The sequence below is a fragment of the Elephantulus edwardii genome, unplaced genomic scaffold, assembly GCF_000299155.1.
Source record: "Elephantulus edwardii isolate Elephantulus edwardi_28Jun2011 unplaced genomic scaffold, EleEdw1.0 scaffold00006, whole genome shotgun sequence".
Classification (NCBI taxonomy): domain Eukaryota; kingdom Metazoa; phylum Chordata; class Mammalia; order Macroscelidea; family Macroscelididae; genus Elephantulus; species Elephantulus edwardii.
In genome coordinates, this window is record NW_006399756.1 from 11,486,651 (window position 1) to 11,509,255 (window position 22,605).

A 22,605-nucleotide genomic window follows, 5' to 3' on the forward strand; every position below is an offset into this window, starting at 1 on the left:
CGCAGAGTACACAGGCTGTTGCCCCCTCCCCCCCAAGGCCAGCACACAGGCTGCTCTCCAGCATATGTTTCATGTCACCCGATGAAAACGCGGCTGGGAGTTGAGCTCATTAGTACTCCGCTGCAGGACAGAGGTCAGCCTAGGGGGCCAGGCGCTCTATCTCCAGGCGCTAGCACTCCGGTTAATGGAGTGTGTACTTTCATGTGTGGGCCGCTGACAACCTCATGTAACTGTTTGCAGTTTCCCAGCACGGACAGACCTGGCTTGCAGATTGAGAAAGGAGTCCCAGGGTCACTTTCCTTCTGATTCGGGGCCACTCTATTTCTCCTTTGGGATGGGATGGGGGAGTGGCCACCCACAGATGTACCTCACTTGCCCCTTGACCTTTCTGGAGGATCTGTGTCAGCTGTGGGGAACACGGCACGCACAGTCTGCTGGCCCACGCAGGGGTGGGAATCGGTCTCCAGCAGGAGCCTGGCCAGCACGGTAACAGAGGGTACCTCCAGACTGGCCTGAGCATTGGGGAGCAGGCAGGGGTGGGGCTCAGGAGACAGGCACTGCATCACCCCGGGCGCACAGAAGGAGGTGCCGACAAGCAGCTCCTAGTACCCCAGCTGCCCTAGGTCCTTCCCCAGGCTGGGTGGACACAGGGCCAGGGAAGGGGGACAGCACTGCTCGATTACCCTGTAATTCAGATAAGCATGGATTTACTTGTGTTTATTTACAAATCTGTAGTGGGCAAGTTTACACCTTTTAGCTTCCAAGTACAGCTGGCATCTGTCTCTCTCCCAGCCCTGCAGTACCTTCCTACAGAATCACTTCCCTCTTCACGTTTATACTGCATGCCAGGGACGGAGTACCCACCCAGTGAGCTGGTAAGCAGGGGTTTCTTTGTGGTGACTGGCTAACGAGCTGGTTCTTAATTGTCAGTGGTTAGGAATTGTGCTGCCAATGTAAAGGCATATAGTTCAAACCCACCAGCTGCCCCTCAGGAGAAAGACAGGCAAGCTCCTTTGAAAACCCGCTGGAGGTTAGGTCTTATCCAATGGTACACCACCACCACCACCACCACCACAACAACAACAACAAATGATTCAGCTGAGTCAGTTCTGACCCAATGGTGCACCACCACCACAACAAGTGATCAACAAGTAAGCATGTGCTTCCTTGCTCCTGGCTAACTGGTGCCAGGAAGAATTGGCATTTTCTGGGCCAATCAGAGCTCTTCTTTGGGTTTCTCAGGACCAGAGCCAGAACGGAGGGGCAGTGCCTGCCTCACAGATAGTACCGCTGGAGGCCACAGTGTAGGCACGGAGGACATGGACAGGAGCATCCTGCTGCAGGATCTGGGCAGCCCACTGTCTCTGCTACAGGTCCTTCTGAACAGAGGAGTGAAACTCCAGCCTTCCAATAAATGCCCTCTTTGCACAGGGAATCCCTGGGCGCTGTGACCGGTCAATCGCCCGGCTGCTCACCAAAAGGCTGGCGGCTTGGTTCCACACAGGGGGGCCCTGGAAGAAAACCTGGTGCGGTACTATAAAAAAATCTGTCACCAAAACACCCCTATGGAGACCCCAAACCTATTTCCCTGAGCTAACCAGAAATACCCCCACTCCCTGACGTCTTCTTAAAACCAGACCAGGATCTGGCTTAACCAGTAACGAATGCCCGCCTTGAGCACTGTGCTCTTTTCAGCGCGCGCTCTCCCTCACTCTCTGGGATCAAACTGATAACAGCAATTCTAAAGACGGGAACCTCCGCGAGCAGCGAGTGTGAGTTAATAAGGGAGGAATGATTCGGAACAGGAGGGCGAGGACGGAGCACAGCTGGAAGGAGGTAATCAGTGTCACTGAATGGCCCATATAGACACGCTTGAATGAGTGTATGTTCGGCTGCACGTATAACTATAAAAAGTGACAAATCCAACCCCACAGAGCAAGCCCTGGGCTGCTATCCAAAAAGTCCGTGGGGGAGACAAGGCAGTCTGCTCCTGTAAAGGTTAAAATCAAACCAAACCCACCGTCACTGAGTCAGTTCAGATTCATGGACCTTCCACCGGATGTCTGAAGACTGTCCACCCTTCTCCGAAGGAGAGCTTGGAGGATTTGAACTTGCGACCTTTTAATGAGCAGTCCAACACATAATGCACTTCCTATCTATAATGGTTACAGCCTTGAAGACCCTCCTGTGCAGCCCTACTCTGTGTCAGGGTCTCCACCAGGGAAGCAGGCTTCAGCTTCTGTGATGTCATGAGTTCAGGCCAGGTGACTTCAAACACGAAAAGCTCATGGTTCCAGGCCCTGACCCCTACCTGGATCTTTGGTCACTCTGAAGGCACTGATTCCAGGAAGTGAGCCCAGAGCCAGGAGAGGAGACAGTGGAGTGACAGGGCTGCCCCCATTCTGAAGCTTGCCTTAAACTCAACACACTTGTGCCAAGCTCACGAGAGACCAAGGGTGGCTGGGGGCAGTGGCTTCAGGGGGTCTTCCTCACTGAGCCTTGATTTAAGGTCTGGCCAACAGGAAGAAAAAGCGCCATTCTTGCATCTTTTTAGTCAAAGCCGTCAGGACGCTGTGGGGAGGCTGGGAGGGCCAGGCACTGTCTGCAGGAGTTCTTCTCCAGCAGAGGCTGGCAGGAGACACTGTCCACAAGCAACAGAACCAAAGGAAAAGTGGGGCTTTGTCTTTTGACATGGAATTCACAGGTAGATATCTGTCCTTCTGAGCAGCCTGAATCAGCCTGGGAGGGTCCTCCCCGATCAGCCCACCAGGGAGACACTCTTACACCCAGATGCAGCAAGGACAGGCAGGGGACATAACCGTTTTTATGCAAATTGTCTGGTGGCACATTCTTCACAATGCCTGACCATTCTCACGATTTCAATTCTGATTGTTCTGTTTCTGTTAATCTAGCTTCCCTGCCATTTTGCATTCTTAGCTTTGTTTTAAAGTACTTGTGGACCACTTGATGGGTTTGGGGCTTTCCCCCCTTAATGAACGCCCTCCTCAGATTACTTAAGCTTCACCTCCTTGCAGAATCCAGATCTTCCACTGTCACTAACACATGGCATTCTGCATGGAAATGACACTCATGAGCCCTTTGTCTCTGACTCCCACCGCACCATTGGAAAGATGGTGCCCAGTCCACCTCCTCTGTCCTTTTCTCAATGAACGCAGAGTCCGGAGGTTTCTGGAACTTTGTGTGGCCAGCAGAGGCCGAGGTGAGGAGAGCAAAGCAAGGAGGCTGGTATTCTTTGGTAATATAGCCCATAATTCCATTTCATCAGTGGCCACATGGGCAAGTTCTGTAACGCTTTGGGCAATGCTCTCTTGGTCCTTGGCGGAGACCTAGGATCTCTGGTTATTTGGTAAATCATGTTTGGTCTTCTGACGTCTGGAACCCAATGGAATGTGACTGCTGGAACAGAAGCTATCTTGGCGAGTAGAGGTGGGCTACTTTGGTGACCACTTAGGGCTTGGCTGAGGTTGATCTCGGTCAAGAAAGCCTGCTGTTTCTCCAGCTGGGGCCCAACTAAAGCTGGTCAATCATCATACAGTGTCCTCATGTCCATGGCCTGAGTGCAATCTAACGACTCTGTGGAGTAACTCACTTGTCCAATGAGAGGAGGCTGACACAGCCTGCAGCTCCCAAGGGCGGGTGGGCTCTCAGCGCCGGGGAGGAAGAGTCATAGAGACACTCCTCAGGTGCAGGAGCTTCCTGGCCTAGGTGAGGCCTGACCAAGGCCTGAAGGACAATGGGATTTGGCTGAGCAGAGGGGGATATACTTCCCCTGAGATGTCTTCTGAGATCACCTAGGGTGCAAACAGAGTCTGTTTCTCCCACAGCAAAGCTGACACATTATTCTGGACAAATTGAAGAGGGTAGGATTTCAAACAAGGACCCTTAAATGCAAACAGCAGGGTGGTTTATCCTTCAACCAAGGAGTGGAAACATGAGACCAGGAAATGAGCAAGGCCTGCTCTGGTGGGGGGGCCACCCTCTGTGCATGGTGACCTGCTGGCCTGCCTCCTCCAATCCCAAAGGGTCACGCTCTCTGGGTCAGTGCTTGAGAAAGAGCCACAACTCTTCTCTGATGGAAAAGTGGACTAGGCTTCAAAGAGTTTAACCCCGGTTTCCTGTGCTGCTGAAGTGGCTTTGTGGAAATTAGGATGCAGACTTTTAGGGGTTATGAAGACGGCAAGGATGTTTTAACATCTAACCAGGGGCCCTGGGAGTTGGGCAGCCTCAGTGAGAAAAACACTGAAAATACAGTGACCTGACCCTGACCTTGGCCCTCCACGTCAAAGCAAAAGGCATTAATTAAGGAAACAGAGAGTGCTGGGCTGCGGAGTGAGAGGCCATCCAGAGAATCCCAGTCAGGCCCCAGTAGTGATGGGGTGATGTGCTGTTGACACAGCCAGGCGCTGCTGGGGAAGCAGACTGTGTGAGCCGGGCGGAATGTTCTTGGAGGGTGGTTTGAACCCAGGCCCCTGACGGTGCACATGGTCGGCATCCAAAGGTGGGTGGTTCAAATCTAGCTAGTGGCACCACTGACCAAAGACCAGCCAAGCCAGCCCTGTGAGGCAGACCCCCCTTCACACGTGGAGGCCCCGTGAGTCGGAATCGGCCTGACGGGGGTCAGCTTGCTTTCTGTTTTCTTTGGAATCCAATCAGCTTGGCTCTGGGTTGGCCCAACCCCTGCAGGTAACTGACTCAACACACTGCCGGGGTCCAAGTGGTCAGGAGCGAAGGTCGGGTATCGGGTATGGGGTCTGGGGAGTGACCCTCTTTCTCTTTTTGTATGAGGCAGGTGTGCCGACGTTTGACCTTCCAGGACACCCAGCAGCCACCTCCACCATGTTTCCAAACCAGCTTCCATGTGAAATGCGTTCAAAGGAGCTCCCCTGGGAAGGCTTCCCTCCAGTGAGAATTTTATTCTGAGGGGCTGGGAATTTAAACTCTTCATGTGGTGTCATTTCTCCGGGCCTCTTGGGCTACACCAGGACCCCCAAAGCATGTTACAGTCCCTCCAGGACAGAACTGGGAGCAGGGGACACTCAGGAAGTCAGCAGGGGGTGGAAGTGGGGCTAGGGTGTCACTGTCCATAGCCCCTCTCCAGGGAGGCATTCAGGAAAGGAAATGCTACCAACCCCTGAACTGAGCCAGAGGCAGCACCTCCCCGCAGACACAAAGGAAGCATCCCGCTGTCTGACCTGGAAGGGCACAAGAAAGGAAGGGACACAGACGGGCCTGCTGTGAGGGGCTGGGGCTGGCCCACCCACCTCAAGGACATTAGGATCCTGTGAGGATCTGAAGGACACTGGGAACCAAGAACCAAGAAGAAATCAGGTTGCAGGCAAAAAAGAATGTGGTTTCCAGGAACGTTAGAGGAGAGAGTCTGTCTGCTCCCTGGCCTATGACACTGTCACCAGAAAGGAGCAGCAGGGGCTGTGCTGAGGGAGGGCATGAGGAAGCCAGGGCCGGGGTGCTGTGGTAGCTGGATGGGGCTGGCGAGGACCACTCACCCTGCAGACCTGGACACCCCACACTACATCGGGGAAATGCTGTCCCGGCTAAACTTCTGAGGAGACAACCCAGAGGGGGAGCAGACTCAGGAATCAGGCCTGGTTATACTCAGCCCCACTCTTACTGCCCCACGGCCCACGGCGCTGTTGCTGGGCATCCAATGTGACACACAGTGACCCCACGTGACAAGTGTAGGACCGCACCAGAGGGTCCACGGAGGGGCGCTCGGAGCCAGAACTGACTCCCCGGCCCAGGACAGTAATTGCTGTGGAAGCACCTGTGGAAGTCCCTCTCCTCTCCAGCTGCTGGGTGGACAGGAACCACCGACCTTTTATCAGCAGTTAAGGGCTTAACCATTTTTGTGCCACCAAGGGCCCTTGACCGCCTGGGGCAAAACGGGGCCTTGTCACACCCACCACACCAGGACACACACGGAAGGCACTGAGGACATGCATGTATATATGTGTCCAGCAGGCTGTAGGGGAGAGCTGGTGGTGTCGCCTGTAGAAAGCTGCACTGTTAACCCAAAGGCTGTACCAGTTTGCCAGTTCGAATCGCAGCGGCTCTGAGAAAGAAAGAAGCAATTTCCTCTGGTGCAACTTACAGCCTCAGAAACCCAATGGAGGGTCAGCTGTGAGTGAGTTCTGACTTGAGGGCAATGGATTTTTTAATGAGAACATGCAGTAGGTGCTACATTCACGATATACTCTTCTCTCTTCTCCCATGAAAACCCTGGAGAAACACAGGTCAGTGGCTGGCCAGCAGGGCAGCAGAGGAAAGCAGAATTGTAGGGTGGACCCTGCTGCCTCTCTAGCTTCTCATTCATGGCAAAGGAGGGGCTCAGAAGAGAGGTTCCTAGCCTCCTCCCGCAAGCTGTGCGGCCATGGGGGTCCCACTTCTCACTAAGAGAAAGATGAGCGTGGCTTGGCTCAGTGGTTCCTGAGGAAGCATGTAACTGTTCTCAGAATCAGGGCCTGACGAGGGGTGCAGACCCCTGCCGGTGACCCCCAATAGCTCTTTGAGTTGTCTGCACACTGGCCCTTGGGGACATAAGCAAAAAGGACAGGACACCACAGGCCTGTTGCCCTCCAAATGCACCTTCTCCCTGGTCACCCCTCTAGGAGACGGGGTGAGGGGCCTGAGGCCAGGCCAGGTGGGGTGACCCGGGAGGAAACAGTGCAGGTTGGACAGCACGGACTGAAATGCCAACTCCCTGGCCACCTGCCTTGTGACCTAGGACAGGCTACTTGACCTCTCTGTGCCTTCGTCATCCCTCTGTAAAACAGACAATAATCTGTATCTGTGGTGCAGATGGGCAGGCAGTGTTGGCACAGTTAAGTGCTGCACACGTGACAGCTGCTCGTGTCATGGTTACGGGTGGTCAGGCCACGTCCTGGCTTCACAGACGGGAACACTGAGGCCTGGAGAGAGGAAGCATCTGCTTGTGAGGGGGGCAGGCGAGGAGGCCTGAGGGCAGTTCCCAGTTCTGGGCCTAGTGTCCGGTTTGTGGGAGTGACCACCTCTCTGAGCTTCATGTTTCTCCATTCCCGAGGGCTATTTGGGACTGAGTGAACCACGGAATTGGACTGTCCAGGCATGCAGTAGTTGCTCAATAAACAAGCAACCCGGCCAGCACAGTGAGTGAGGACAAGTGTGTGTCCTGTGAGTTCCTCTTTCTACTGTTTCCAAGAGTGGAAGTGGAAGAGATGCAGCCCCAGCCGTCACACTCCCGCTCGAGAAAACTCGAGAAGGGAACTCGAGACAGTTCCCTTCTCCATCTTCCCCTCTTCATCCTCTGAGTTTCCTCAGTGCTGGGCAGAAAGTGGGAAAGGGCAGAGTGTGCGGTCAGTGGGTCTGATTGATCATTGTTTAGCCCCGGCCGGCAGGCCAGCCACGAGGTCTCGCACCAGGAGGTCTCCCCAGGAGGTGGGCTTTGGGTTCACTGCCACCAGGACCGAGACGATGCACAGGGGCTTGAGAGGTGGGACCACATGATCTTAGAGGAGAAGCCAGCTCTGGGGCAGTGGCTCGGAGTCCAAGCTCTTGTGGATGATGGACAGGGCCTGTTCACAGAAGGGACCTGCCCGTGTCACCCCATCCTGCACCTCGGACGGCCTTAGAGACCGAAGGCTGGTTAGACAGTCAAGAGAGGGAGGGTGCTGAGCTACAGCAAAGACCCTGCACTGTCCCCTCCCCAGCACAGCTAGGAAATGTGGTCCCAGAAGGAGCTGGACTCCCAGGCTCTCTGTCCCAGGTCCTATCATCTCTACCACCAATAAGTCAGCATTCAAAGAATTCAACAATAATAAAATCACACTGATGGCTTACCACTCCGTTGCCTCAACTCCTAGTAACCCCATGCACAACTGAATGTAACACTGCCCAGCCCTGTACCATCCCCATGCTCGGCTCCAAGGGCATCCACTGGGTTTTCAGAAGCAGATCACTAGGCCTTTTTTTCCTAGTTCATCTTAGTCTGGAAACTTCACTGAAACCTGTTTGGTACTATAGCAATATACAAGCCAGATGGGTGGTGTCTGTGCATGGGCTGCATTGTACGAGGGTGGCAGAAAGAAAACCCCAGTCTCCTGCACAAGAAACAAGAATTTTACCACTAACATAGCATAACGCCGAAAAGTAGAATTATTTCATCACTCACTCATTGCTGCGGTGTCCGAGTCAACTCAAAACTGACCTTGGAGGCTGTAAATCACTCAGGAGGAGACTTCCCATCTTTCTCACACAGAGATGCTGGTAGATTTGAACCAGCCACCTTTATATTAGCAGCACAACTCCCTACACCACCAGAGCGTATTTATTAATTGGGTTATAAAATATGCCAAGCATCTTTCCCTGTGCTTATTGGCCAGTGGTAGCATATCTTTTTTGGAGAAATGTCTACCAAATTTTTGCCCATTTTTTAACTGAGTTGTTCCTATTTGTAATTGTTGAGCGATAAGTGCTCTTTATATATTCTAGATGCAAACTTCCAGGACGGGAAGCAGGGCATCAGTCTAGCATGTGTACACATGCTCCTTCATAAGGAGAAAATATCAGCTGGTACAGTTTTGAACAATTACTAATTCCATTTAAAGTAAAGAATAATCAGACTGCAGGCTTGGTGTAGCCAAGGGCATATCCAGCTAGAATTTAAAACTATTTGTTCCATTATCTTTCTGTACAGCAAATTCAACACTGGCTTTCCAGGTGAATTAACCTGTTCTAGCCTATCATTTATCCTGGTGGGAAAATGTTCTTTAAGAAAAACAATTTTAGGGAGCTCTGGTGGCCTAGTGGCAAGAAGCTGCACTGCAATCCCAGAGGTACACGGTTCAAATCCACCAGATGCTCTGCTGGAGAAGGAGGGACAATCTCCTCCTGTACCAGTCAGATCCAATTTGACGGTACACAAACAAAAAATAATAATTTTTTTTAAAAAGAAGAAAAACAATTATAAGGCTGCTATACAAACAGTGGAAAAACCGTTAAAGTGCCGTGAGAATGACTGAGGGCCATGAGCCCATTCTAGGGTCATTTTTATCACTCCAGTTTCAGATGGGGAAACTGAGGCTCCATGGTCCCACAGCTGGGAAGTGGCAGAAGTGAGGCCCTGAGGACACAAATGAGGTGCCTAACTGACCCCTGGCTGAGGAGGCTGAGCCTGCCCAGCCCCAGTGGGGACAATGGCGGGGGTGGGGGGTGCAAGAGGATGAGGAGAGGCCAGAGGAGCGAGCCAGGAGCCAGAGAGTGAGGAAACTTGGAATAATTATTATTTCCTTTCATTCAAGCTCTCAACTTTTGAAAAGGTGGATGTTTTTTTCCGGACAGCCAAACACTAGGAATAGATTTCTTTTGTGCAGAGTTGCCGTGGCTGGCCAGTTTCCCCCTTCACAATGAACGTCCTCACTTGAGCCTCTCCTCACTGCTTTCAGAACAAAGCGGCAGCCCCTCATCTGCAGAATTCAGTCAGCGATCTCACCCCCAGGCGCTGGGGAAATGCCCCTGACCCTGCCTGCGCTGGGGCATTAGGAATCCCAGGGGAGAACCAGGTGGGGCTGGGAGCCTGTCCCTCCCAGCGGGCCACCAGGACCCTACCACTTGGTGCTCGAGAAAGCCACAGCGCAGAGGGTCACACAGTCAATGCAGGCCGAGTTGGTGTTGCATGCAGGTCTGCTTCAAACGCTCACCTAGGCTCCAACAGCCCTACCTTGGGGATCCTACTAGAGGACCCTAAAGCTACCGACCGATGGGCACGGGTGAGTTGGGTGGGTTTGGGCAGTGGAAGGAGAGGGCTTTCCCTTGAGGGCTGAGCCTTCATCAGCTAGTGAGGAGCAGGAATTTGGCTCCAGACCTGGCTTCCACCTCAGGCTGGGACACTCCAGCCAGATGCCCAGCAGACGCGCCCTGTGAGACGGCATGGGATGTCCCCATGGGATGGGCTGGCTCCCAGGGAGAGCAGCGAGGCAGGAAGTCGAGAAGGGAAGTATCCCGGAACCCTCTCATTGCTTCATTGCCACAGTCACCAGGCGGGGCCGTGCGCCCAGCGCTGCACCAGGGCGTGGCAGGCCTGGGCAGACACCATGGTCTCCATTGTTGTTGTTGTTATGTGCCATCGAGTTGCTTGCGACTCATAGTGACCCCTGTGTACTAGAGCCCTAAACGCCACTCTATCCTGTGCCAACCTCGCTGTCTCAAACACACTCATTCCCACCACTCCAATCACAGAATCGATCCATCTCATCGAGGGTCTTCCTCTCCTGCGCCATCCCTCCATACCAAGGCCCTCCTTCCTCATTCTGTCTTTCCTGGGCTGCCTCCACCTCCCTAGTAACTCCACACAAAACCCCAAGAGTAGCTCAGGACTCTTTAAAGTTTGGCCCTCATTCTCAAACAAGGGCATCATGGAAGAAGACTCTCTTAAGACATTTCTGACCCTCATCCTCAAAAAAGATTAAGAGGTTGATCTCCACCTGAGGGGTCTCAGCTTTGGAGAGAAGTAGTACGGAGCCGGGGGTCGTGGGCAGGGGAGAACACAGGCCGGGAGGAAGGTGGAGGAGGGAATAGGCTGCCAGATGCATGGCCACCCAGGATGCAGCCCCGAGTGTGGGCGTCAAGGTGGGAAGCAGAATGACAGCAGGTGCCCGGCATCTGAGGGTCGTGGGGGTGGAGCTGGAGCAGGGGCTGGGGGAGCCTCAGGACATCAAGGTTTTCCCAGAGGTGGGTGCGGCCCTGAAGGCCCTGAGGATGTGTGGGACCACAGGGTACCCACCAAGATGTGATTTTTTTTTCAAAGGCGGGGAAAGGGGGTGAGTGTGGTGGTTTGTGGTCAATTAAGTTTGGAAAATGAAGCCAGTTATTGCAGGACTTCTTTAAGCCTTTAACGCACCCACAGGCTGGGGGAACTCGACAAGGATTGGGCTTCACTGACAAGACCCCTGCTTTGCAGAGACTCTCAGATCACTGTGCCCTGTGGCCCACCCTCTGCACGATGCTGCTGGGCAGTGTGAGCAGACCTGGGCTTAGGGGCCCACGGCTGCCAGCACACCTCTCACTCAGCCCCTCACACCTGGCCATCAGCTGATGGAGAAGTAAAGCAGGCTGTGAGGGGCCTCCCACGGGAGAGATGGCGAGGGCAGCGCAAAATTTATTATAGGAAAGCCGTCGGCCCAGGAAGCTGCTTTGACCGCCTCCCCCCCGCCCCCCGAGCCTCAGGGCTGTAACATATGGTGTGGCTTAAATTCTCAAAATCGAGGAGCACTTAAGGAAAAAATGTTGGCAGGCTCTGAGGTACTTGTAAAAAGCGTCTGTGCTGACGGGAGTCTGGGCCGCAGTCCTTCAGGCCGCTCCGAGCAGAGGTGGGAGGTGCAGAGGCCCCAGTGCAGGGGCTGGGTGGAAGCTTCTGGAAGAGGTGGACTGGAGGTGAGAGAGGAAAGCAGATCTGAACACCTGCCCCTGCCCTGCCTTTAGAGGGGCTCAAATAGCCTCTTCAAATTAGGCAGGAGGGCTTGTCATCTTCACTGCAGACCCCTGGCCAGGGCAGACAGCATGGGGAGGGGGAGACGGAAGGTGAGGAGGGCTCTCAGATCACCCAGAGCAGGTGTGATTGATTAACTTGTGTGTCCCCAAAAGCATGGTCACTGTAGACATCACTGTATTTGGAAACAGGGTCTTTGTAGACGTAACTAGTAGAGTTGACAAGAGGCTGTTAGGTTGGACCCTAATCTAATGAATGATGTCCGTATAAAAAGGGAAGAAGAGACAGGCACACAAGACTCAAGAAAGACAGGCACGTGACAGATTTACTGACTGGAGTGATGCTGCCATTGGACAAGGAACGCCTGGGACCACCAGAAGCCTTCAGAGCGAGCCCAGCCCCCCAAGCACCTTGGACTTGGACTCTGGCCTCCAGAACTATGACGATGAATTTCTGTTGTCTTGAGCCACACACTTTGTAGGACTTCTAACAGGAGCTCCAGGGAAACCCACTGATGTGGGTTCAAAGCCTGGCTCTGCCACTGCCTACGGGTGTGACCTGGGACAGGGGCACCCTCCTGGAGGCTGGTAGACTACACGTGATGCAGGATTCAATGAGATGGCACCTGGCACACGGTGAGTCCTCACTGCACGTCAGCTGCTTTTGCTTGGGGACACGAGTGGGCACAGATGGACAACTGGAGTCTGCAAAGCAGAGCAGTGGTGGGAAAGGACTTCGCAGGGGCAGCTGTAAATGTATTAGCTCGGCAGCTTTCGCACGTTCCCTGCCTCCCCGGTTTCCACAGTCTGAACAGTCACGTCCCTTCTGTGGGTACCAAACCATCAGAGGTCACATTTAGGGGCATCTGGCACCTTGTCGGGGCTCAATGAGATACTGTTATTATTTTCTCCTCCCAGTACCGACCACCACTCGTCTGTCAGTTTGTCAAATTGTGATGACTTGCGATGCCAAAAGCTTTGCCACCAGGATCTCAACTACCAGCAGGGTCACCTCCCTGGCAGGCAGTCTCCAGTGGAGTTTCTAGATTAAGAATCCAGGATCTGGTGTTCTATTTCTGAAATAATTGGCTGGTAAGAAGCTTCTGAAGAATAGCAGGATGTTGTCTGATAACTTTGTGGCAAGATGAGGAGGTCTGGGTGGAAGGCCCTTAAAATACAAAGTAAAAAAAAAAGAAAACTACTAAGCACAGTGTCTTCTCAGAGTCGAGTGGCCCTTAATGCAGACAGAGTAAGCTTCCAGGGCCTTCATTTGCTGAGGTGTCATGACTCAGGAAGAAGTAAATAGCTATCCACATGCATTAGTAACTGGAATGTGGATGTATGATGTAGGAATCTGGGAAAATGGAAAGTTGTGAAAAGTTACAGACAGAACACTAAACGACCAATTCCTAGGCATTTATGAGTTGAAATGGACTGATAGAGGCCATAATGAATTGAGCAATCATATAATTCCTCTGCCAAGAAGGACAAATTGAAGAAGAACATTGCTATTGTGAAAAAGAGTAATTTCAAGATCTGTAGGGAAATGGAATGCTCTCAGTGATGGGTAAGATCCCTACATGTAAAAGGAGGACCAGTTATTGCAGCTAGTGTTCAAATTTATACACCAACCAAAGAAAAAGAAATGGATTTTTACCAACTTTTGTGGTCGGAACTCGATCAAGCATGCAATCAAGATGCATTATTAATTACTGGTGACTGGAATGTGAAAGTTGGAAGCAAAGAAGGAGGACCAGAGGTGGAAAATGTGGCAGTATTCTGGGGACAGAAACCCTGAAAAGCATGTGATAAAAATTTTCCAAGACCACTGACTACTTGTTGTTGTTGTTATGTGCCGTCGAGTCATTTGCGACTCATAGCGACCCTATGCACAACAGCCCTAAACCCTGCTCTATCCTGCGCCAACCGCACTGCCTCTGACACACCCATCCCGATTACTCCAGTCACCAAATCAATCCATCTCATAGAGGGTCTTCCCCTCCTGCGCTGTCCCTCCACCCTCCCAAGCATGATGTTCCTCTCCAAGGACCCATCCCTCCTGGCAACATGTCCAAAGTATGTCAGACGAAGCCCCAGAATCCTTGCCTCCAAGGAGTAGCTTGGTTTAATCCTCTCCAAGATGAATCTGTTTGTTTTCCTAGCAGTCCATGGTACATTCAATACTCTTCTCCAGCACCACAGCTCAAAGGCATCAACTCTCCTTCTGTCCTCCCTAGTCATTGTCCAACTCTCTGATGCATAACAAGTGATTGCAAATACCATGGCCTGTATAAGGCGCACCTTAGTCTCCAGAGAGACATCGTTGCTCCTGAGTACTTTAGAGGGGTTCCTAACAGCAGACTTTCCCATTGCGATACGCTTTTTGATTTCCTGACTGCTGGTGCCAAGAGTGTTACTCATTGCAAAACGCTTCCTTCAAGAACCTAAATAACAATGACACACAGGGACCTCACCCGTGCCACTGTGGGGGTGCAGGAACTCAGTTCACATGCACCTCCTCTGACTCCCCTCCAAGCTGAGAGCTTCCTGTCCCTGCTCACACCTGTCTCTGGAGCTAAGCAAAGTGGGCCTGCCCTATGACCGCCTGCAGATGGAGGGGGCCGCCATGCTGGGCCACACAAGGGTCACACAAGGGCCCCAAGTGTCAGGTTCCCAGTCAGTGTCCAGAGGTGTTCCATGAACATGGCCCCATCATTTTTTAATGTGTCTGAAGGTCTCGTGAGAAGCGTGGTGGTGATGAAAACAGATGCGTGCATGAGCCATAAAAGCCGTCGGTCACTGACTGGGCAGCTGTGGAAGAAGGCACGAAGCTGGGCTCCCTTGGATGCCGCTCGCCAACAACAGACAGTGGAGAAGTAGCCACCTGGCCAGCATGGCGGCCAACTGCAGTGGGCAAGGCAGTCAGAGCACGTCCGGCCCCCCACAGTCCTGGACACGGCTCCCTCTGCAGTCGTCAGGAAGCCTCTTACCTTTGGGGTGAGGTACTTCGTCATAATTTCCTTCCCTTTCTCTCCCAGCTTTTCATCCGGAGTAACTTCATATTCTGCCTAAAACAGAAGAAGAAAAGGAACAATTACATATTTGTCCATGAGCTTCCTACTATTACAGACCTCAGAGGAGAGAAGGCCCTTGGAGGCCACCTGACCAATCCTCTCCTTTGCAGGATGGAAAGCTGAGGTCCAGAGAGAGGAGTGGGCCTGGCCAAGGGGCCCTGAAGTCCCATCCAGTGATTCTGCTTCATCCATGGACCCCATGCTCAGATCAATGCTCCCCACCAGGAAACAGGATAAGCCTCCAGGCAGGGGCCCCACCCAGGCCAGCAGTCAGACCCTCTGGGGAAGAGAGGGGACATGTGGGCCTCGAAGGAGAGAAACACTGACTTAGAAGACTGGAGCAAACTGGAAACAACAAGCCACCGAACAGAAGGAGAGAGACAAGGAGGCAGCCTTGCTCGTTGCACGACCTCAGGCTGTCTCTTCACCTGGTGTGGGCTGAACTGTGTCCCCCAAGGCCCCTCTGGCTGGGAATTGGCCTTGTTTGCAAACAGGGCTTTCGTTGTTTATGAGAACTGTTGGTACCTCAGTCCAGGGGGAGCTGCACCACTAACCCGAAGTCGGCACCTCTCTGGTGGTCCAAACCCACCAGCCGCTCTGCAGGAGAAAGACGGGCAGCTTCTTCCTGTGCAATCATAGCCCCAGAAGACCCAGTGGACGGCCAGCTGCAAGTCATTCTGACAATGCATGTGAGTTGTTAAGAAGGCCCATATTTTCACATGCTTCGGCCAGGCTGTCAGGAGGTTCCACCCTTGGGAAATGATACCATGTTGGGGAGAACAGAGGGTGAGCAAAAGAGAGGAAGACCCTCAACGAGATGGCTTGACTGAGCGACAATAGACATAAGAGTGGCAGAGCCCATGAAGCTGGCTCAGGACAGGGCAAAGCTTCTATCTGTTCAGAGGACTGTTGTGAGTCACAGCTGACGCGACAGCACCTAGCAAATCAACAAAGTGGGTTCTATACTCAATCCCGCTGCACAGCATCTTATAACAAGAGCAGGGTAGACATGAGGTCCACACAAGAGAGACAGACTCCACGTGAAGGGACACCCTCAAGAGTTCGAGGAAGGCCAAGAAACTGGGGGCTGGAGACGCTGCAAGAGACAACAGAGTCAACAGAGACAGCCTCACCCTGGTGACACCCTGGATTTGGACTCTGAGGCTCCACAGCTGTGGGACAACAAATTCCAGACTTTCAAGCCACCCACTTCTGGAATGTTCTGTTAAGGCAGGACTAGGTGACAAAGGACAACTTCTCTATAAAACGCAGGTGACAACAGCACATATTTATAGATGTGATGTGATAAAGCTCTTAGTCCAGAGCCTGGCAGGTGATCAATACTCAATTAACAGCTCCCAGAATGGCCAGCCTTGTCATTATTGGACCTTGCAAAGAAGGAAAAAACCCCAATACAGATGCCCCATCTTTTCAAGCTTTTTGGTTTAGAAAGGAAATGTAGAAACGTTGTTTTTTGATGCTCTTAGCTGAGCCTCAAGAGTGCAGACAGTGAGGTGGGAATGGAGGCCCATCCTGGTTCCCTTCTGCTGGTGAAGCTCAGAAGGTTCGGGGTGCAATATGGAAAGCCAGGTCACCAGGGTCCCTGTTCTATCACTCAAGATCAGTAGCTTCAGAGCAGGAGATTGGCGAGACTGAACTTGAACCTCCAAACCCAGAGCTCTTTCCCACCCACACTGAGTGAATGGTTTGGAATTCTGGGCTTGATGACTGAGTTAACGGCACCCGAGTTCCACGGAAGTGAGACCTCAGGAGGACAGCCTTTAATTCCCCTTGATGCCATCTGAGAGTCGTGCCAAGTGGAAACAAGGCCTCCAGTTAGCGAGAAAGCTGAGTAAGCTCGACTTTCGGGTTGAGACAAAGGAATTAGCTGCAAATTGTTTATCATCACTTAAAAATCTACCACCCAAGGATTTGTCAGCCTCAGTCCAAAAGCACAGCTATTTCTAAAAGAGAAGAGGAAATACCACCAGCACAGCTGGATTGAAGCTCCTTTCCTGGGTCTTGGTGGGACTCAGACACTCAGCCTTCCTTACCTGATTCAAGGCAAACTCTCAGCTCAGTGCCCAGTGCCCACCCCAGAAGACCGCCCCTCACCCCTCAGGAAAGGACAAAATCACACAGCAGCGGGATGGCCACAGACGAGGTGGGCTCGCTTCAGTCCACGGTGAGCAGACTCCCTGTGGTGCAGTCTCTCAGTGGACAGTCCAGTTCAAGTGATTTTCTCCAAAGAAGAAACATCAATGATAAACCGCATGGGCTTTGAGAGATGGTTCTGGCAGGAGACCTACCAACCCTCTCGCTTTTCAGAGATGGACACGGAAGCTCAGAGATGAGATGGACTCGCCCTCACCCACAGTCCCACAGACTCCCATTGGGCCAACCACTCAGCACCTCTCTCTCCAGAGTCCAGTTCCTCCCCCCTGAAGATGAACTTGTGGGGCTGACAATTTCCTGAGACCCTTAAAAGAGAGAAGATAGATCTTCCTTCTTGACAGGTTCCTGTTATTCTCTCTCTCATCCCCCACAACCCTGGGAACTGGCAGGCGCATACGCATACGTGCACGCACACACACACACACTTTCATGAAACATGCATGCTACACATACAAACACTAACGTGTGCACGTAGGTGCACACCTACACACACTGAACCCTCACTGACCCCACAGGTTAGGCCACAGTACTGCTCCCAATTTACAGATGAGGAAACTAAAGTTCTCAGAGGTAAAAAAACCTGGTTCATCTATAACACAGCTAACAACAGAGCTGGGAGTTGTGCCTCTAAAGAGGTGGAACGTTCTAGAGAACAAAAGATCTCTTTCCAAGGAGAGGAGATAAAGCCCCAGTGTCCTGCTGTCACTAGACACCTTGCTTGGTGATCTGGCATGCTGGGAATTTACCCAGACTGCTTTGCATGACCCGGGCACTGGAAACTCAGTCCCACTCAGAACCCTGCACTGTCCCAAACACCTCTGTGAAGGGAGCTCCACAAACTGAGGCCTGAGGCCCACTAATTAGCCTCCGTAACCAGCTGAAAATATTATTGCTCTGGGTAAGAAAACCCATGTTAAAGAAATAACATCACTTTCAAGTTCAGCTACCTCCGAGCTGAGGGATGGCCGGGCAGGTGGCAGCCACAGTCCACAGGGAAGCAGGTGGGGGAGTGTGAGGACAGACACCACAGGCTGGGCTCAAAGGGCCTTTCTCTCTGTGTCCACATCAGGTCACCACTTGAAGAGCACCGGTGTCGGAGGCAAGAGAGGCCAGAAGGCTCCCTGCTTGTCTTTCCACACTGATTAAGATCTCTAGAGTGACAGATTGTGTTCCCACTGTGACCCCAGGGGGGTCTGGAGCTCTGGGAGTCCAGGTACCAAGCGGTGGTATCTGGAGAGAAGGCTCATCTAAACTGGGCCACCATGGTGGCCTGACCGAAGGGCACAGCTGAGTGCAGATTTGATAACGTGAGAAACCACTGCTCCGGGAAGACCTGCTCCAGTGGAGGGCCACTGCTCCAGTAAGGCCTGCCCTGGTGGAGGGCCACCTTTCTAGGAAGACCTGTCCAGGTGGAGGGCCACTACTCCAAGAAGGCCTACCCTAGTGGAGGGCGACCGTTCCAGGAAGGCCTGCCCAGGTGGAGGGCCACCTTTCCAGGAAGGCCTGTCCAGGTGGAGGGCCACCTTTCCAGGAAGGCCTGTCCAGGTGGAGGGCCACTGCTCCAATAAGTCCTGCCCCAGTGGAGGGCGACCGTTCAGGGAAGGCCTGCCCTGGTGGTGGGCCACCGTACCAGGAAGGCCTGCCCCGGTGGTGGGCCACCGTACCAGGAAGGCTTGCCCAGGTGGTGGGCCACCGTTTCAGAAAGGCCTGCCTGGGTGATGGGACATGGTGCCTGAGAGCAGCTAAGGCTAGAAAATCCAAGCAGCAAATAAAAGGCTGTGCCAAAGACTAGATTGTGACATTAGCTTGGGTTTGGGAAATGTGGCCGAGACAAGGAGCCAGAAGAAAAGAGGCAAACCAGACTTGAGGAAGATCCAGAAGCTTCCATCTATTGAAGATGTTCTGCCTTCGTTTTCAGCCACAGATGGAGTAGGCCTTGTCTTTCGTCCCTTGCCCCAGCAGACAGGGGGCACCTACATTCCTCTCTGCTGTCTGGCCCATGTGAAACCCTCCCCGCTTGGATGGAGCTTGACCTGACAGGCAGAGCCCCAGGGAGCACCTAGGCCAATCCACTTAATGGGCATTTCGCTCCCTTCCCCAGACACTGCGGGATGCTGCCCATTGGCCCCTCACTGAAACATCTCCCCTCTACCCTGGGGCTGATGCAAGCACAGAGCTGGCCTTCAGGTAGGGGGCTCCATCCTAACACAAAGAGCAGAAGGCCACACGGAACTTCTGGAGGGAAGAATAATGCCTTACAAAGAGGAGCAGGGCTTAGGCCAGTTTATAGACCAACATTTCACTCTCCTGGGTGCTCTGATGTGTTCTCTGGCTCAAAAAAAGTCACAAGAAGTGTGCCCTCTGTGAAGACCACTTCCCTGCGATGGTCCGTAAGGTTAAGAGCAGCGTGAGCTGGCTGAAGGGACCTGCCACGTTACGCAGAAGCTGGCCCTGGTTTAAAGGGCCCAGAGGCTGGGCTGAGCTCCCCCCGGCCTCGGATGAATGGTCAATGTCACCTCCTTCTCCCTGGAGATCTTCTCCTGCCGTGACAGGAAGATGAAGTCACAGATAGCTGGGGTCCTGCCACCTCCAGCTTCTGTAATTAGGGATGCGGTCAGCATTTCCAGAGTCCCTGGGGCAGGCACTGATGATGTGGCTGGCAGCACTGCTGGCCGGTACCCTGGCTGGAGAAACACCTGGTCTACCCACCCCGGCCCTGAGCCCTTGCCTTCTGATCTTGCATGCTGGGAGTCTCCATCTGCCACCTCCCCAAGGACCCCTCATCACCCTTCCTCACTCCATTGGAGAGCAGCAGAGCTCGCCTGATACTTCCCTGCCTGGGCTGTCAACCACTCCGAGGGCGCAGCAGATTGGACTTCAAATAGGAGCCTCGCTAGTCCCCATACCACTCTCCTCCCTCACCCTGTGGGACTCGAGGTGCTGAGGACCCCCCATATTGCTCCTAGAGCTACTGCACCATCCCCCACTTGTTTCCTTGTGTTTGGTGCCATGAGGTTGGCCACCAAGTCATGGTGACCACATGTCACCACGGAGACTGGACGGTTGTGGTCCAGGGGGCTTTCAGGATCATTTTTTTCAGCATAGAAGATCAAACTTCCTTTCTACTCCATCTTAGACAGAAAGGCCTGCTGAAACCGGTTTGGCATCTATGATAATAGATGGCTAGGCTGATTTCTAGGCTCTGTTTCATAAAGAAGTGTAGGAATCACTTTCTAATTTGGGATCTGATAGGAACATTCTATCAGCTGAAAGAGAAGTTGCCTGGGGGTGTGGCCAGTCTCCAACATATAAATGGATATTCTAAGTTCTAAGAAGGACAGTCCTTCCCACCCTGCACTCTTGTCACCTCTGGTTCTAGGGACATATACATGCAAAAAGACTCCAGTCTGTTGCTGGATGAGCCAGCAGGGGTCCCCTGCCTGCTGCTGGACCATGGATTTGGGACCTGCAGCCTTCACAGTTTTGTAAGCCATTTCCTTGCAGTAAATCACTCTTTGCATATTTATATGCAATCTCATTTGTGTATGTACCTCTTCAGAGACCAGACTAGGACCACCAATGTTGCTGGTGCCATTGCTATGGGTTAAACCTCACCTGTGTGTGAATGTGTGTTTGTGCATGTGCGCGTGAGAGAGAGAGAGAGAGAGGTACTTGCCAAGGAGTATGTGGTATGTGCATTTGGCTTCATTCTTTCTCACTGCTGACTGGCTTGGCATTGCAGTGGGAAATACAGGTTGAGCAACTCTTAGATTTTACATTTAAAGTCTTCACTTCCAGAGAAGGACTTCTCAGCTTATAAAGCCTATCATGGGATAGAGGTTCATTCGTATCAACTGGTTGTTTAGAGATGTCATCACAGAGTTTAGTGGGCAGATGGGAGAGTGAAGGAATCGGAAAGATTCAATGGGGACTTGAAATGATGGCATAATAGGCATAGATTGATGGTGATATTTGCATGAAATACAATGCTGGTGGGTGGCAGGGAATCTCAAGGTAGCAGAGTCTAGTGGGCAGAGTGAGGGGGTGAGGGAATTAGGAAAGATCTACTGGGTACCTGATAAGGTGGGATAATGATGGGCATGGATCAATGATAATTAATGTTATTAAAAAAATGTATGGGAATAATAATGTGAAACAGTGTGAATGAAGGAATGCATGAAACATAATGCATATAAATACAACATATATGACTTTTGTATGTAAACCATCATAAAATACTTTCTTAAGAAAGACAACCCCCCTTCATAATAAACATGAATGAAACACAGTTTATATGCCCTAGTGTATGTACACCGATTTTTTTTAAAGTATGTCAGCTTCTAGGAAGGACACTGGGTCTGACTCAGCAGCCACCGTTTTTTAAGAAGTGAATTTTCAGGATGATCTTGTGTCTGTGCTGACGTCTCTCACACTGTAATCTGTCTTTCCTTTTACCAGATCTAACGTGTCTACCATCTGGTAACTGATTCCCCCTTGCTTCTTCCACCTCCACCCTCACCTCATCCCTGGCAATGATGGCTTCAAAGTGCTCACTGTCAAGCTATAGCCTGAAACTCAGAGCTGACCCTCCAGGGGGTCTCCAAGGCTGTGACCCCCACAGGAGATGGACTGTCTTTCTCCTGGGGGGTGGGGGGTTGGTAGCCCAACCCTTTTTCTGGAAGCTCAGAGATTGGTTTCTTTCACTCATCATAATGCCCTCCAGATTCATCCATGATACATTCCATGGTATTTTCATTATTTTCTATGTTGTTGTTGTTGTTGCTGTTATGTGCTGTCCAGTCGCCTGCGACTCATAGCGACCCTATGTACAACAGCCCTAAACTCCGCTCTGTCCTGTGCCAGTCGCACTGTCTCTGACACTCCCATCCCAATTATCCCAGTCACTGAATCAATCCACCTCATAGAGGGCCTTCCTCTCCTGCGCCGTCCCTCCACCCTCCCAAGCATGATGTCCCTCTCTAAGGACCGGTCTCTCCTCACTACATGTCCGAAGTAATTTAGACAGAGCCTCAGAATCCTTGCCTCCAAGGAGCCACCCGGTTTAATCCTCTCCAGGACAAATCTATTTGTTTTCCTAGCAGTCCATGGTATTCTCAGTACTCTTCTCCAGCACCACAGCTCAAAGGCATCAGTTCTCCTTCTATCCTCCTTGGTGATTGCGAAGACTATGGCCTGTATCAGACACACCTTAGTTTCCAGAGAGACACCACTGCTCTTCAGCACTTTGGAGAGGTCCCTAACAGCAGACTTTCCCATGGCAATACGCCTTTTAATTTCCTGGCTGCTGGTGCCAAGACTGTTGACTATGGAGCCAAGCAAACTAAAGCTGTGTACAATCTCAATCTCTTCACCATCCATCCTGATGCTGCCGATTGGTCCAGTGGTGAGAATCTTTATTCTCTATAGCTGCATAATATTCCACCGCGTGTATGTACATTTTGTCTGTTCCTTCTTCCTCTGATGGGCATTAATGTTGTTTCCACCTTTTTGCTATTGTGAATAATGCTGCCATGAGCACGGGGGTCACATGCCTATTTGTGTCCCTGCTCATATTTCTCTACAATATACACCTAGCAGTGGGATTGCTGTTTCCCATGGTCTTTCTATTTCTAGCTCTTTGAGGAAGTGCCAACCTGGTTCCCCACAGCTTCATAAGCATTGTTTCTCCTTTTTTAGTCAGTGTGTTGTTTTGGTTTTTGGTTTGTTTTTTTTTAGGCATGAAATTATTGGTTTCTCACTGCAAGGAGGTCTGGTGGCCCAACAGGCCAAGAATTGGACTGATAGCCAAAGAGTTGGCAATTGGCAGCTACCGGCTAGGATGCAGAGGTGCAGCCTC

At 52.0% G+C, this 22,605-nt stretch overlaps 1 protein-coding gene across 1 annotated transcript in view; it reads right to left on the bottom strand.

The window, feature by feature from the left end:
- GRK5 (G protein-coupled receptor kinase 5) overlaps window positions 1-22,605 on the bottom strand; it is a 126,729-nt gene that overhangs the window by 33,619 nt on the left and 70,505 nt on the right. The window contains exon 3 of the mRNA XM_006879900.1: window positions 14,490-14,567. Coding sequence (XP_006879962.1) covers window positions 14,490-14,513 — 24 coding nt within the window. The 5' untranslated portion in view covers window positions 14,514-14,567. The remainder of the gene's footprint in view (window positions 1-14,489; window positions 14,568-22,605) is intronic.